Source organism: Oncorhynchus keta, chromosome 15 (genome assembly GCF_023373465.1).
Source record: "Oncorhynchus keta strain PuntledgeMale-10-30-2019 chromosome 15, Oket_V2, whole genome shotgun sequence".
Lineage (NCBI taxonomy): Eukaryota > Metazoa > Chordata > Actinopteri > Salmoniformes > Salmonidae > Oncorhynchus > Oncorhynchus keta.
Genome location: NC_068435.1, coordinates 11,884,410 through 11,902,560, shown reverse-complemented (window position 1 = coordinate 11,902,560; position 18,151 = coordinate 11,884,410). Strand labels below are relative to the sequence as shown.

The 18,151-nt window shown below is 49.5% G+C and overlaps 1 protein-coding gene across 2 annotated transcripts in view; it reads right to left on the bottom strand.

The window, feature by feature from the left end:
- Window positions 1-18,151, bottom strand: part of LOC118376836 (low-density lipoprotein receptor-related protein 8-like) — a 212,158-nt gene that overhangs the window by 59,692 nt on the left and 134,315 nt on the right. For both annotated transcript variants that reach the window (XM_052463390.1, XM_052463391.1), the window contains exons 6-7: window positions 4,978-5,100; window positions 3,447-3,569 (exon numbers count right to left, since the gene is read on the bottom strand). In XM_052463390.1, the coding sequence (XP_052319350.1) occupies window positions 3,447-3,569; window positions 4,978-5,100 (246 nt within the window). The remainder of the gene's footprint in view (window positions 1-3,446; window positions 3,570-4,977; window positions 5,101-18,151) is intronic.

The window sequence follows — 18,151 nt, the reverse complement described above, 5'->3', positions numbered from 1 at the left end:
GGTCTTGGTAGATTTGCAGTGGTCTGATACTCCTTCCATTTCCATATTATCGCTTGCACAGTGCTCCTTGGGATGTTTAAAGCTTGGGAAATCTTTTTGTATCCAAATCCAGCTTTAAACTTCTTCACAACAGTATATCGGACCTGCCTGGTGTGTTCCTTGTTCTTCATGATGCTCTCTGCGCTTTTAACGGACCTCTGAGACTATCACAGTGCAGGTGCATTTATACGGACACTTGATTACACACAGGTGGATTGTATTTATCATGATTAGTCATTTAGGTCAACATTGGATCATTAACATTTACATTTACATTTAAGTCATTTAGCAGACGCTCTTATCCAGAGCGACTTACAAATTGGTGCATTCACCTTATGACATCCAGTGGAACAGCCACTTTACAATAGTGCATCTAAATCTTTTAAGGGGGGGGGGTGAGAAGGATTACTTTATCCTATCCTAGGTATTCCTTAAAGAGGTGGGGTTTCAGGTGTCTCCGGAAGGTGGTGATTGACTCCGCTGTCCTGGCGTCGTGAGGGAGTTTGTTCCACCATTGGGGGGCCAGAGCAGCGAACAGTTGCTCTGATTAAGAGATCCTCACTGAACTTCTGGAGAGAGTTTGCTGCACTGAAAGTAAAGGGGCTGAATAATAAAAGGTCGCAAAGTTCAAGGGGGCCGAATACTTTCGCAAGGCACTGTACATAAGTATTCACACCCCTGAGTCAATACATGTTAGAATCACCTTTGGCAGCGATTACAGCTGTGAGTCTTTCTGGGTAAATCTCTAAAAGCTTTATTGAAAAACCTCCCTGGTCTTTGTGGGTGAATCTGTGTTTGAAATGCACTGCTCGGCTGACAGATAATTGTATGTGTGGGGTACAGAGATGAGGTAGTCATTCAAAAAGCATTTTAAACACTATTATTGCACTACACAGTGAGTCCATGCAACTTATGTACATTTACATTACATTTAAGTCATTTAGCAGACGCTCTTATCCAGAGCGACTTACAAATTGGTGCAAACACCTATGACAACCAGTGGAACAGCCACTTGCATCTAAATCTTGTTGGGGGAGAAGGGGGTGAGAAGGATTACTTACCCTTACTTACCCTATCCTAGGTATTTCTTGAAGAGGTGGGGTTTCAGGTGTCTCCGGAAGGTGGTGATTGACTCCGCTGTCCTGGCGTCGTGAGGGAGTTTGTTCCACCATTGGGGGCCAGAGCAGCGAACAGTTTTGACTGGGCTGAGCGGGAACTGTACTTCCTCAGTGGTAGGGAGGCGAGCAGGCCAGAGGTGGATGAACGCAGTGCCCTTGTTTGGGTGTAGGGCCTGATCAGAGCCTGGAGGTACTGAGGTGCCGTTCCCCTCACAGCTCCGTAGGCGAGCACCATGGTCTTGTAGCGGATGCGAGCTTCAACTGGAAGCCAGTGGAGAGAGCGGAGGAGCGGGGTGACGTGAGAGAACTTGGGAAGGTTGAACACCAGACGGGCTGCGGCGTTCTGGATGAGTTGTAGGGGTTTAATGGCACAGGCAGGGAGCCCAGCCAACAGCGAGTTGCAGTAATCAAGACGGGAGATGACAAGTGCCTGGATTAGGACCTGCGCCGCTTCCTGTGTGAGGCAGGGTCGTACTCTGCGGATGTTGTAGAGCATGAACCTACAGGAACGGGACACCGCCTTGATGTTAGTTGAGAACGTCAGGGTGTTGTCCAGGATCACGCCAAGGTTCTTAGCGCTCTGGGAGGAGGACACAATGGAGTTGTCAACCGTGATGGCGAGATCATGGAACGGGCAGTCCTTCCCCGGGAGGAAGAGGAGCTCCGTCTTGCTGAGGTTCAGCTTGAGGTGGTGATCCGTCATCCACACTGATATGTCTGCCAGACATGCAGAGATGCGATTCGCCACCTGGTCATCAGAAGGGGGAAAGGAGAAGATTAATTGTGTGTCGTCTGCATAGCAATGATAGGAGAGACCATGTGAGGTTATGACAGAGCCAAGTGACTTGGTGTATAGCGAGAATAAGAGAGGGCCTAGAACAGAGCCCTGGGGGACACCAGTGGCGAGAGCGCGTGGTGAGGAGACAGATTCTCGCCACGCCACCTGGTAGGAGCGACCTGTCAGGTAGGACGCAATCCAAGCGTGGGCCGCGCCGGAGATGCCCAACTCGGAGAGGGTGGAGAGGAGGATCTGATGGTTCACAGTATCGAAGGCAGCCGATAGGTCTAGAAGGATGAGAGCAGAGGAGAGAGAGTTAGCTTTAGCAGTGCGGAGCGCCTCCGTGATACAGAGAAGAGCAGTCTCAGTTGAATGACTAGTCTTGAAACCTGACTGATTTGGATCAAGAAGGTCATTCTGAGAGAGATAGCGGTAGAGCTGGCCAAGGACGGCACGCTCAAGAGTTTTGGAGAGAAAAGAGAGAAGGGATACTGGTCTGTAGTTGTTGACATCGGAGGGATCGAGTGTAGGTTTTTTCAGAAGGGGTGCAACTCTCGCTCTCTTGAAGACGGGAGGGACGTAGCCAGCGGTCAGGGATGAGTTGATGAGCGAGGTGAGGTAAGGGAGAAGGTCTCCGGAAATGGTCTGGAGAAGAGAGGAGGGGATAGGGTCAAGCGGGCAGGTTGTTGGGCGGCCGGCCGTCACAAGACGCGAGATTTCATCTGGAGAGAGAGGGAGAAAGAGGTCAGAGCATAGGGTAGGGCAGTGTGAGCAGAACCAGCGGTGTCGTTTGACTTAGCAAACGAGGATCGGATGTCATCGACCTTCTTTTCGAAATGGTTGACGAAGTCATCTGCAGAGAGGGAGGAGGGGGGGGGGGGATTCAGGAGGGAGGAGAAGGTGGCAAAGAGCTTCCTAGGGTTAGAGGCAGATGCTTGGAATTTAGAATGGTAGAAAGTGGCTTTAGCAGCAGAGACAGAGGAGGAAAATGTAGAGAGGAGGGAGTGAAAGGATGCCAGGTCCGCAGGGAGGCGAGTTTTCCTCCATTTCCGCTCGGCTGCCCGGAGCCCTGTTCTGTTATGTGACTTAAGTACATTTATACTCCTGACCTTATTTAGACTTGCCATAGAAAGGGGTTGAACACTTATTTATTTACTCAAGACATTTCAACTTTGACATTTGAATTAATTTCAAAAAATGTTTAAAAAAATAATTCAAAAATTCAAAAATTTCTAAAAAAATTCAAAAAACATAATTCCACTTTCACATTATGGGGTATTGTGTGTGTTGACTAAAAATCTGAATTATATCCATTTTAAATTCAGTTTGTAACACATCAAATCTAAAATATGGAACACTTTCTGAAGGCACTGCTCACTTGCAGACACCAAAAAACATTTAATTGTACATTCACATTTTACACACACACACACACACACACACACACACACACACACACACACACACACACACACACACACACACACACACACACACGTGTGTGTTCTTACCACACTCCTTCTTGGGCTCATCAGAGCGGTCCTTGCAGTCCTTGACATTGTCACACACCTTGGCGCTGTCGATACACTCTCCGTTCTTACACAGGAACTTCAAGGGACCCTCACACTTAGTGGCTGTGGCAGGAAGACATGGGGGAAGTCTTTTATTACAGACAGTTAGCCAGGCAGACATACACAGAAAAGCAGACGGACAGGTACAGGAAGGTACAGACAGACAGACAACCAGTCAGCTAGATATATAGAGCCAAAGAGCCAATCAGGAAGTTGGCCAACAAGCCAGACAGACACAAAGACAGCCAAGCCAGTAAAATTGGGACAGACAGCCAGTCAGCTACAGTGCCTTGAGAAAGTATTCGGCCCCCTTGAACTTTGCGACCTTTTGCCACATTTCAGGCTTCAAACATAAAGATATAACACTGTATTTTTTTGTGAAGAATCAACAACAAGTGGGACACAATCATGAAGTGGAACGACATTTATTGTATATTTCAAACTTTTTTCTTCAAACAAAAGCCTGAAATGTGGCAAAAGGTCGCAAAGTTCAAAGGGGCCGAATACTTTCGCAAGGCACTGTATATAGAGTCAGCCAGCCAGACATATAGAGCCAGCCAGCCAGACATATAGAGCCAGCCAGCCAGACAGACATAGAGAGCCAGCCAGCCAGACATATAGAGCCAGCCAGCCAGACATATAGAGCCAGCCAGCCAGACATAGAGAGCCAGCCAGCCAGACATATAGAGCCAGCCAGCCAGACATATAGAGCCAACAAGCCAGACATAGAGAGTCAGCAGGCCAGCCAGCCAGACATATAGAGCCAGCCAGAGAGCCAGCCAGAGAGCCAGCCAGCCAGCCAGACAGACATATAGAGCCAGCCAGACATATAGAGCCAGCCAGCCAGACATATAGAGCCAGCCAGCCAGACCTATAGAGCCAGCCAGCCAGCCAGTCAGACATAGAGAGCCAGCCAGCCAGCCAGACATATAGAGTCAGCCAGCCAGCCATATCGAGCCAGCCAGTCAGACATATAGAGCCAGCCAGCCAGTTAGACATAGAGAGTCAGCCAGCCAGCCAGATCGAGCCAGCCAGTCAGACATATAGAGCCAGCCAGCCAGTTAGACATAGAGAGCCAGCTAGCCAGTTAGACATAGAGAGCCAGCTAGCCAGACATAGGGAGTCAGCCAGCCAGACATATCAAGCCAGCCAGCAAGACATAGAGAGTCAGCCAGCCAGTCGAGCCAGCCAGACATATAGCAAGCCAGACATAGCCAGCCAGTCAGACATAGAGAGCCAGCTAGCAAGCCAACCAGCCATGCAGACAGCCAGACGGTGTGTCAGACATACTGTTGATACAGCCAGCAAGCCAGACACACACACACACACACACACACACACACACACACACACACACACACACACACACACACACACACACACACACACACACACACACACACACACACACACACACACACACACACACACACACACACACAAAGCCTCCTACCCGGGGGTCTACACATACCATTGACACAGCCGGCCTCATCACTCTGGTCAGGACAGTCATGGACCTTGTTACACTGCTTGGTGCCGTGGATACAGGAGCCATCCCCACACTGGAACTCATCTGGCCTGCACGTCAGTAGGGCTGTAACACACACACAGATACACACAGACACACACACAGATACACACAGACACACACACGGATACACACAGACACACACACAGATACACACAGACACACACAGGTACACACAGGTACACACAGATACACACACACAGATACACACAGATACACACAGACACACACACAGATACACACAGACACACACACGGATACACACAGACACACACACAGATACACACAGACACACACAGGTACACACAGATACACACAGATACACACAGACACACACACACATGGATACACACAGACACACACATGGATACACACACACGGATACACACAGATACACACACAGATATACACAGACGCACACACGGATACACACAGATACACACACAGATATACACAGACGCACACACAGATACACACAGACGCACACACAGATACACACAGACGCACACACGGATACACACAGACGCACACACGGATACACACAGACGCACACACGGATACACACAGACGCACACACAGATACACACAGACACACACACGGATACACACAGACGCACACATACACAAGAAGGGGAGAGAGTTGGGAAAAAAATTGACTACAGGAGGGAAGAGTCCGTTAAACACTAAATAACGGAACTGAGGACTGAACTGAGGACTGAACTGAGGACTGAAATCAGCACTGAACTGAGGACTGAACTTAGGACTGAAATCAGCACTGAACTGAGGACTGAAATCAGAACTGAACTGAGCACTGAACTGAGGACTGAACTGAGGACTGTAATCAGCACTGAACTGAGGACTGAACTGAGGACTCAAGAAGCACACACACACACACACACACACACACACACACACACACACACACACACACACACACACACACACACACACACACACACACACACACACACACACACACACACACACACACACACACACACACACGACCCCTCTACACACACTCAATCCATAGTGGGACACTAGCTGTACCTAGCAGGAGAAGCAGTTAACCCGTGGGCTCTGTGATATATGATCTTCAGTATCCTGCCCCGAGATGGAGGCCGCTGCGGAGCCGTATCCCGCTCCTAGTAGCCATTCATTCCCATGCCCAGACTCCCTTCTAGAGACCACTAAAAAGCACTACAATATAAAGCATGGGGAGATGATTTAGTATTATCAGGAGATAGAGAACAGTGTGTGTAGCTGAGCCAAAAGTCAGACAGTGACTCTTTTCCCCAGTCAGTGCGTGTGTGTGTGTGTGTGTGTGTGTGTGTGTGTGTGTGTGTGTGTGTGTGTGTGTGTGTGTGTGTGTGTGTGTGTGTGTGTGTGTGTGTGTGTGTGTGTGTGTGTGTCTGTGTGTGTGTATGTGTGCAAAGCTAAACTAGCTCGTAACTTAACTTGTTCAAAAGCATGGGTCACATACAGGTAACTGACAGAATAATGGCAACACTAAATGAGTAACTGAGGGATACAAAGTATATTGAAAGCAGGTGCTTCCCCACAGGAGTGTTTCCTGAGTTAATTAGGCAAATAACATCCATTCATGCTGAGGGTCATGTATAAAAATGCTGGGCAGACCATTATTTTGGTTACCATGGCTTTGCCCCCATAGGATGACAACACCCGCATCCACAGGGCACGTGTGGTCACTGAATGGTTTGATCCACCACCATAAAAAACAACACCAAATTATGTATCTTCTTGTGGAAGACTGGTGTCACATCCCTCCTATAGAGTTCCAGACACCTGTAGAATCTATGCCAAGGTGCATTTTATATTGTACTAGGAGCTCTTAATAAAAGCTGTTCTGGCACAACGCCCCATTATGAAGCTTTATGTTGGGCTTTTCTTGATTTTGTAAGTTACCTGTGAGTAATATATGTGTACGATACCAGCCACTATGGATAGAGCATCATGACCACCATGTTAGTGTATGCTACCAGCCACTATGGATAGAGCATCATGACCACTACGTTAGTGTACGCTACCAGCCACTATGGATAGAGCATCATGACCACTACGTTAGTGTACGCTACCAGCCACTATGGATAGAGCATCATGACCACCACGTTAGTGTATGCTACCAGCCACTATGGATAGAGCATCATGACCACTACGTTAGTGTACGCTACCAGCCACTATGGATAGAGCATCATGACCACCACGTTAGTGTACGCTACCAGCCACTATGGATAGAGCATCATGACCACCACGTTAGTGTACGCTACCAGCCACTATGGATAGAGCATCATGACCACTACGTTAGTGTACGCTACCAGCCACTATGGATAGAGCATCATGACCACCACGTTAGTGTACGCTACCAGCCACTATGGCCACTATGGATAGAGCATCATGACCACCATGTTAGTGTATGCTACCAGCCACTATGGATAGAGCATCATGACCACCATGTTAGTGTACGCTACCAGCCACTATGGATAGAGCATCATGACCACCACGTTAGTGTACGCTACCAGCCACTATGGATAGAGCATCATGACCACCACGTTAGTGTACGCTACCAGCCACTATGGATAGAGCATCATGACCACCATGTTAGTGTCACGGTTCATGAATCCACTGCCTCTCTCTCTCTCTCTCTCTCTCTCTCGTGTTTGGGTGGGCGTGGTTCCCAATCTCGGCCTGATTGTCTGCGCCAGCTGGAACCACTTATCTTCCCTTTATATGTTCTGTAACCAGTGTTTCTTGTTGTCAGATCGTTGTTACTTCCCTGAGGTTGTGTCGTGTGTCTGTGCTCTTCTCTCGCCGCCCTTGTGTGGATTATCTGCTGTGCTCCTTCCTACCCATCCGGACACACTCCCTGGATTTCTCAGCACGCTATCATTGGAAGATGCGCCCTAGTCCCTGGGTCGGATTCCGTCTGAGTACAGTCTGTCTGTCCTGTTGCTGTTGTAAACTATATTCATTAAACCATCGTTGCTTGCATCTTGCATCCGCCTCTGTGTTGTCACAGAACGATCTGACCAGACCATGGATGCAGCGAGTTCAACGAGTCTGACCGAATTCATTTCCCGCAGTATCACGAGAATGGATCAACAAGAGGAGAACATCTCCAACACAGGTCGGGCAGTACAAGCCCTTGCGACGCAGGTAGCCCAGCTGATCCAACAATTACAACATCTGAGGGGTTCCGCTGCGCCACCTACACCGGCAGTTCAACCCGCCCCGCCAGAGCCGGATTCCCAGCTAGAGCCACGGCTACCGACACCAGAGGGTTATTCAGGTGATCCTGACTATTGCAGAGCCTTTCTTACGAGATGTTCCATGCATTTCTCGTTGCAGCCACGGACCTTCAACCGTGAACAGTCTAAGGTAGCATTCGTACTCACACTGCTATCAGGCAAAGCGGCTCTTTGGGGAACGGCGGTGTGGGCGAACCAGGACCCATGCTGCACCTCTTTTCAGACACTCTCCGAGGAGATGAGAAGGGTCTTCGATCGGGCCGTGGCGGGTAGGGAGGCGGCCAGACTACTCGCTGACCTTCGCCAAGGAGACCGTTCAGTATCGGAATACTCCATCCAATTCCGCACTCTGGCCGCAGAGTGTCAGTGGAACGAGGAGGCGCAGTGGGACATGTTCCTGCATGGGCTGGAGGACCGGATCCAGAAGGAGATTTATGTTCTGGACCTTCCCAGGAGTTTAAACGGACTAGTGGAACTAGCCTTGAGGGTCGACGCTCGTCTGAGTCGTATTGGCCGCCGAGCATGCCCTAACAGACCGTATAACGACACGGAGGGCGGGCAGGCCAGCGGCGGGAACACGGCCAGTTCAGCCTCCGCTCACGAACCCATGCAGCTGGGGAGAGCTCGCCTCTCCCGGGAAGAGAGGGAGAGGCGGAGATCCCAAGGACTCTGTCTCTACTGTGGTAGAGCGGGCCACTTTATCCACTCCTGCCCGGTAAAAGATCAGGCCCGGTAGTAAACATGAGGCTACTATCGGGTGGTGTCACCACAGAGAAGACCTCATCATCTACTCTCCTCCCGGTAAGACTAAGATGGGCCACCCACACGCACGACACCCAAGCCTTACTGGACTCAGGAGCAGAGGGTAATTTCATGGACTTCAAGCTCGCTCACAAACTCCAGATTCCTATCACCTCACTCACGCACAAGATATCCGTCAACGCTCTCAATGGTCAAGAACTCCCCAACATTTCTCACACCACTGAACCTATCACACTCATCACTTCTGGCAATCACACTGAGACACTATCATTTCTACTCATGGACTCACCCCTTGCACCATTAGTCCTCGGCCACCCTTGGCTCACCTAACACAACCCCAGAGTTGACTGGGGTCATAACTCTATATCCATGTGGAGTAACAAGTGTCTTGAGTCCTGTTTAGTGTCTGCCTGTTCGTCTGTGTCTGATTCTGTGTTTCTAGAGGAGGCAGTGGATTTGTCTAACGTGCCCGTTGAATACCTCGACCTGAAGGAGGTGTTCAGTAAGTCCCGTGCTGCTTCTCTTCCTCCGCATCGTCCCTATGACTGTGCAATAGAATTATTGCCAGGTGAGTCTCCGCCTAAAGGCAAGTTATATTCACTCTCTGTTCCTGAGCGGGAGGTTATGGAGAGATACATCTCTGATTCTCTGGCATCTGGATTCATTCGTCCTTCCTCTTCTCCAGCGGGGGCGGGGTTCTTCTTTGTGGGGAAGAAGGACGGATCTCTGCGTCCTTGCGTTGATTACCGTGGGTTGAATAACATCACAGTGAAGAATACCTATCCCTTACCGTTGATGTCCTCAGCCTTTGAAAGGTTACAGGGAGCATCCGTGTTCACTAAGTTGGATTTACGTAATGCATATCATTTGGTTCGCATAAGGGAGGGGGACGAATGGAAGACCGCGTTTAACACCCCCAGAGGGCACTTCGAATATTTGGTCATGCCTTTTGGGCTATCCAACTCCCCAGCGGTTTTCCAGGCACTCGTCAATGACGTGCTGAGAGATATGATTGATCAGTTCATATATGTTTACCTGGATGACATACTGATTTTTTCTTCTTCTCTCCAGGAACACGTTCAGCACGTCAGACGAGTGCTTCAGAGGTTGTTGGAGAATGGACTTTTTGTCAAGACGGAGAAATGCATTTTTCATGCACAATCCGTTCCATTCCTAGGTTACATCGTCTCGACTGAAGGTATTCGCATGGATCCTGACAAGGTTAAGGCTGTGGTGGATTGGCCAAGCCCAGATTCCCGTAAGGCCCTACAGAGGTTTCTGGGATTCGCCAATTTCTACCGGCGTTTCGTTCGCAACTTTAGTCAGATAGTCGCTCCTCTTACCGCCTTAACCTCCCCAGAGTGCCGTTCAGGTGGTCCGATACAGCCGAGGCTGCATTCGCCAAACTCAAGAGCCGCTTTGTTTCGGCTCCCATCCTCATAGCTCCCGATCCCTCGCGTCAGTTCGTAGTAGAGGTGGACGCTTCAGAGGTGGGGGTAGGTGCGGTACTTTCCCAACGTTCCTCTTCTGACGACAAGATGCACCCTTGTGCGTTCCTTTCCCATCGGTTATCACCTGCGGAACGCAACTACGACATTGGCAACAGAGAGTTGTTGGCAGTGAAGTTAGCACTGGAGGAGTGGCGCCATTGGTTAGAGGGTTCGGGGTACCTTTTATAGTTTGGACCGATCACAAAAATTTGGAATATATCAGAACCGCCAAGCGACTCAACTCCAGGCAGGCGCGGTGGGCACTCTTTTTCGGACGTTTTGACTTCTCTCTCTCGTATCGCCCGGGTTCCAAGAATGTCAAACCCGATTCCCTTTCTCGCATTTTTGACCATTCCGAACGCCCATCCACTCCCGAGTGCATCCTACCCGGGACCCTAGTAGTATCCACACTCACATGGGAGGTTGAATCGAGGGTCAAAACGGCCTTAGAAGGGGTAACGCTCCGCCCGGTTGCCCGCCTAATCGGTTGTTTGTGCCGGAGGGGTGTCGGTCCGATGTTATTCGGTGGGGGCATTGCTCCAACGTAGCGTGTCATCCAGGAGTCAGCCGCACTAGCTTTTTGGTTAAGCAACGCTTTTGGTGGCCACTGATGGCTCGTTACATTCACAGTTTTGTCTTGGCTTGCTCGGTTTGTGCCACTGGGAAGACTTCTAATCGACCCCCAGATGGGTTACTCCAACCGCTGTCGGTCCCTTCGAGACCCTGGTCCCACATCGCGCTAGATTTTGTTACCGGCCTCCCGCCCTCCCAGGGCAAGACGGTGGTGTTGACCGTGGTGGACCGATTCTCGAAGGCGGCTCATTTTATTCCCTTGCCTAAATTACCATCTGCCAAGGAGACAGCGGTAGCTGTCGTCGATCACGTCTTTCGCTTACATGGCCTGCCGATGGACGTAGTTTCTGACAGGGGGCCCCAATTTGTGTCCAAGTTTTGGCAAGAGTTTTGTAGGTTACTGGGAGCGAGTGTCAGCCTGTCTTCAGGGTTTCATCCCCAGAGCAACGGTCAAACGGAGAGGGCCAACCAAGATTTGGAGAGAGTGTTGCGATGTTTGGTTTCTAAGAATCCCTCTTCCTGGAGTCAACAACTCTCTATGGTTGAGTACGCTCACAATTCGTTGCCAGTGGCAGCTACGGGTCTCTCTCCGTTTGAGTGTAGTTTAGGTTACCAGCCACCTATCTTTCCCAGTACGGAGTCCGAGGTCACTGTTCCTTCCGCTCACGCTTTCATCCAGAGGTGCCGTCACGCATGGAGCAGAGCCCGTGAGACTCTTCTCCGGGTGGGGGCGCGCACCAAGGCTAAGGCCGATCGCCACCGGTCGAAGCCTCCGGTATACGTCGTTGGCCAAAGAGTGTGGCTTTCTACTAAGAACATTCCACTCCGATCCGTTTCGAACAAACTTGCCCCCAAATTTATCGGCCCGTTCAGAGTCACCAGGATCATTAGTCCGGTGGCGGTCCGGCTCAAGCTTCCTCCGGCGTATAGGAGAATTCATCCTACCTTTCATGTGTCTAAAATAAAACCTGTGTTTCAGGCACGCATTAACCCGCCGGTCCCGGTTCCCCCGCCGCCACGACTTGTTGATGGGGAACCCACCTTTTCTGTCAATTGTATTTTGGACTCTAGAAGGAGGGGACGCGGATTCCAGTACCTGGTGGACTGGGAGGGTTACGGCCCGGAGGAGAGAAGTTGGGTACCTGCTAGGGACATTCTGGATCACTCCCTTATCGATGATTTCAATCGACAGGTAAATTCGCCTGGGAACGCCAAGAGGCGTTCCTAGGGGGGTATTGTCACGGTTCATGAATCCACTGCCTCTCTCTCTCTCTCTCTCTCTCTCTCTCTCGTGTTTGGGTGGGCGTGGTTCCCAATCTCGGCCTGATTGTCTGCGCCAGCTGGAACCACTTATCTTCCCTTTATATGTTCTGTAACCAGTGTTTCTTGTTGTCAGATCGTTGTTACTTCCCTGAGGTTGTGTCGTGTGTCTGTGCTCTTCTCTCGCCGCCCTTGTGTGGATTATCTGCTGTGCTCCTTCCTACCCATCCGGACACACTCCCTGGATTTCTCAGCACGCTATCATTGGAAGATGCGCCCTAGTCCCTGGGTCGGATTCCGTCTGAGTACAGTCTGTCTGTCCTGTTGCTGTTGTAAACTATATTCATTAAACCATCGTTGCTTGCATCTTGCATCCGCCTCTGTGTTGTCACAGTTAGTGTACGCTACCAGCCACTTTGGATAGAGCATCATGACCACCATGTTAGTGTATGCTACCAGCCACTATGGATAGAGCATCATGACCACCATGTTAGTGTACGCTACCAGCCACTATGGATAGAGCATCATGACCACCACGTTAGTGTATGCTACCAGCCACTATGGATAGAGCATCATGACCACCATGTTAGTGTATGCTACCAGCCACTATGGATAGAGCATCATGACCACCATGTTAGTGTATGCTACCAGCCACTATGGATAGAGCATCATGACCACCATGTTAGTGTACGATACCAGCCACTATGGATAGAGCATCATGACCACCATGTTAGTGTATGCTACCAGCCACTATGCATAGAGCATCATGACCACCATGTTAGTGTACGCTACCAGCCACTATGGATAGAGCATCATGACCACCATGTTAGTGTATGCTACCAGCCACTATGGATAGAGCATCATGACCACTACGTTAGTGTACGCTACCAGCCACTATGGATAGAGCATCATGACCACCACGTTAGTGTACGCTACCAGCCACTATGGATAGAGCATCATGATCACCATGTTAGTGTACGCTACCAGCCACTATGGATAGAGCATCATGACCACCACGTTAGTGTACGCTACCAGCCACTATGGATAGAGCATCATAACCACCACGTTAATGTACGCTACCAGCCACTATGGATAGAGCATCATGACCACTACGTTAGTGTACGCTACCAGCCACTATGGATAGAGCATCATGACCACCACGTTAGTGTACGCTACCAGCCACTATGGATAGAGCATCATGACCACCACGTTAGTGTACGCTACCAGCCACTATGGATAGAGCATCATGACCACCACGTTAGTGTACGCTACCAGCCACTATGGATAGAGCATCATGACCACCATGTTAGTGTACGCTACCAGCCACTATGGATAGAGCATCATGACCACCACGTTAGTGTACGCTACCAGCCACTATGGATAGAGCATCATGACCACCATGTTAGTGTACGCTACCAGCCACTATGGATAGAGCATCATGACCACCACGTTAGTGTACGCTACCAGCCACTATGGATAGAGCATCATGACCACCATGTTAGTGTACGCTACCAGCCACTATGGATAGAGCATCATGACCACCATGTTAGTGTACGCTACCAGCCACTATGGATAGAGCATCATGACCACCATGTTAGTGTACGATACCAGCCACTATGGATAGAGCATCATGACCACCATGTTAGTGTACGCTACCAGCCACTATGGATAGAGCATCATGACCACCATGTTAGTGTACGATACCAGCCACTATGGATAGAGCATCATGACCACCATGTTAGAGTACGCTACCAGCCACTATGGATAGAGCATCATGACCACCATGTTAGTGTACGATACCAGCCACTATGGATAGAGCATCATGACCACCATGTTAGTGTACGCTACCAGCCACTATGGATAGAGCATCATGACCACCATGTTAGTGTACGATACCAGCCACTATGGATAGAGCATCATGACCACCATGTTAGAGTACGCTACCAGCCACTATGGATAGAGCATCATGACCACCATGTTAGTGTACGCTACCAGCCACTATGGATAGAGCATCATGACCACCATGTTAGTGTACGCTACCAGCCACTATGGATAGAGCATCATGACCACCATGTTAGTGTATGCTACCAGCCACTATGGATAGAGCATCATGACCACCACGTTAGTGTACGCTACCAGCCACTATGGATAGAGCATCATGACCACCATGTTAGTGTATGCTACCAGCCACTATGGATAGAGCATCATGACCACCATGTTAGTGTACGCTACCAGCCACTATGGATAGAGCATCATGACCACCATGTTAGTGTACGCTACCAGCCACTATGGATAGAGCATCATGACCACCATGTTAGTGTACGCTACCAGCCACTATGGATAGAGCATCATGACCACCATGTTAGTGTACGCTACCAGCCACTATGGATAGAGCATCATGACCACCATGTTAGTGTACGCTACCAGCCACTATGGATAGAGCATCATGACCACCACGTTAGTGTACGATACCAGCCACTATGGATAGAGCATCATGACCACCATGTTAGTGTACGCTACCAGCCACTATGGATAGAGCATCATGACCACCACATTGACCACCACATTGGAGTGTATGCTACCAGCCACTATGGATAGAGCATCATGACCACCATGTTAGTGTATGCTACCAGCCACTATGGATAGAGCATCATGACCACCATGTTAGTGTACGCTACCAGCCACTATGGATAGAGCATCATGACCACCATGTTAGTGTATGCTACCAGCCACTATGGATAGAGCATCATGACCACCATGTTAGTGTATGCTACCAGCCACTATGGATAGAGCATCATGACCACCATGTTAGTGTACGATACCAGCCACTATGGATAGAGCATCATGACCACCATGTTAGAGTACGCTACCAGCCACTATGGATAGAGCATCATGACCACCATGTTAGTGTACGATACCAGCCACTATGGATAGAGCATCATCATGACCACCATGTTAGTGTACGCTACCAGCCACTATGGATAGAGCATCATGACCACCATGTTAGTGTACGCTACCAGCCACTATGGATAGAGCATCATGACCACCACGTTAGTGTACGCTACCAGCCACTATGGATAGAGCATCATGACCACCATGTTAGTGTATGCTACCAGCCACTATGGATAGAGCATCATGACCACCATGTTAGTGTACGCTACCAGCCACTATGGATAGAGCATCATGACCACCATGTTAGTGTACGCTACCAGCCACTATGGATAGAGCATCATGACCACCATGTTAGTGTACGCTACCAGCCACTATGGATAGAGCATCATGACCACCATGTTAGTGTACGCTACCAGCCACTATGGATAGAGCATCATGACCACCACGTTAGTGTATGCTACCAGCCACTATGGATAGAGCATCATGACCACCACGTTAGTGTACGCTACCAGCCACTATGGATAGAGCATCATGACCACCATGTTAGTGTATGCTACCAGCCACTATGGATAGAGCATCATGACCACCACATTAGTGTATGCTACCAGCCACTATGGATAGAGCATCATGACCACCATGTTAGTGTATGCTACCAGCCACTATGGATAGAGCATCATGACCACCATGTTAGTGTACGCTACCAGCCACTATGGATAGAGCATCATGACCACCATGTTAGTGTATGCTACCAGCCACTATGGATAGAGCATCATGACCACCATGTTAGTGTATGCTACCAGCCACTATGGATAGAGCATCATGACCACCATGTTAGTGTATGCTACCAGCCACTATGGATAGAGCATCATGACCACCATGTTAGTGTACGCTACCAGCCACTATGGATAGAGCATCATGACCACCATGTTAGTGTATGCTACCAGCCACTATGGATAGAGCATCATGACCACCATGTTAGTGTATGCTACCAGCCACTATGGATAGAGCATCATGACCACCATGTTAGTGTATGCTACCAGCCACTATGGATATAATAATAATATATGCCATTTAGCAGACGCTTTTATCCAAAGCGACTTACAGTCATGTGTGCATACATTCTACGTATGGGTGGTCCCGGGAATCGAACCCACTACCCTGGCGTTACAAGCGCCATGCTCTACCAACTGAGCTACAGAAGGACCACATATAGAGCATCATGACCACCACGTTAGTGATTATAGTGTTATAGCTCGCTGTGGCAAACTTGAGACCTTGCTATTATTCAAGGGCTTTTAAACACTACAGGACATTAATGGGTTGCCAAGCAACCTATAGACACTCACTCTTACTCCTTTGCGTGTGGCTTAACCTACTCCCTGCGCTGCCTTTCAATTGGCTGAAATAACATCTATCAGTGTTAATTGGCATTTATGACACATTGGAGGGAGAGAGAGGAGGAAGGAGGAGAGGATAAAGGAGAAAGGTCGGGCTTGATTACACCGCAGAGAGAGAGGAGGCCGAGAAAGAGAGAGAGAGAGAGAGAGAGAGAGAGAGAGAGAGGAGAAAGAGAGAGAGAGAGAGAGAGAGAGAGAGAGAGAGAGAGGAGAGAGAGAGAGAGAGAGAGAGAGAGAGAGAGAGAGAGAGAGAGAGAGAGAGAGAGAGAGAGGAGGCCGAGAAAGAGAGAGAGAGAGAGAGAGAGAGAGGAGAGAGAGAGAGAGAGAGAGGAGGCAGAGAAAAAGAGAGAGGGAGAGAGAGAGAGAGAGAGAGAGAGGAGGCCGAGAAAGAGAGGGAGAGAGAGAGAGAGAGAGAGAGAGAGAGAGAGAGAGAGAGAGAGAGAGAGAGAGGAGGCCGAGAAAGAGAGAGAGATAGACAGAGAGAGAGAGGAGGCCGAGAAAGAGAGAGAGAGAGAGAGAGAGGAGGCCGAGATAGAGAGAGAGAGAGGAGGCCGAGAAAGAGAGAGAGAGAGAGGAGGCCGAGAAAGACCCCCCCCCCTTAAAAGATTTAGATGCACTATTGTAAAGTGGCTGTTCCACTGGATGTCATAAGGTGAATGCACCAATTTGTAAGTCGCTCTGGATAAGAGCGTCTGCTAAATGACTTAAATGTAATGTAAATGTAAAGAGAGAGAGAGAGAGAGAGAGAGTAGGCCGAGAAAGAGAGAGAGAGAGAGAAAGAGAGAGAGAGAGAGAGAGAGAGAGAGAGAGAGAGAGAGAGAGAGAGAGAGAGAGAGAGAGGAGGCTGAGAAAGAGAGAGAGGAGGCCGAGAGAAGAGAGAGAGAGAGAGAGAGAGAGAGAGAGAGAGGAGGCCGAGAAAGAGAGAGAGAGTAGGCCGAGAAAGAGAGAGAGAGAGAGTAGGCCGAGAAAGAGAGAGAGAGAGAGGAGGCCGAGGAAGAGAGAGAGAGAGAGTGGAGGCCGAGAAAGAGAGAGAGACAGACAGAGACAGAGACAGAGACAGACAGACAGACAGACAGACAGACAGACAGACAGACAGACAGACAGACAGACAGACAGACAGACAGACAGACAGACAGACAGCGCAAGAAGTTTGGAGGGAGAGTTAGGTTGAGGAAGATGACACACACGCAAAACATACAGACACACGCAAACACACAGGCATTATGACACAAACACACACATACAACATACAAACACACTCACACAGAGCCTGGGGATCCCTACATCAACTAATGGGAAAACTTGTTTTCTCACGACTGCCCCATCTTCATAGAGTGTTTATCAGAAAAAACAAACGTTCTCCCTCGCTCTCCATCTGTCTGTTTCCCTCTCTCTCAGTCTGCCTCTTCCTCTCTTCCTTCCCCTCTCTCCCTCTCGCTCTCTACATCTCTCTTTCCCTCTCTATCTCTCTTTCGCC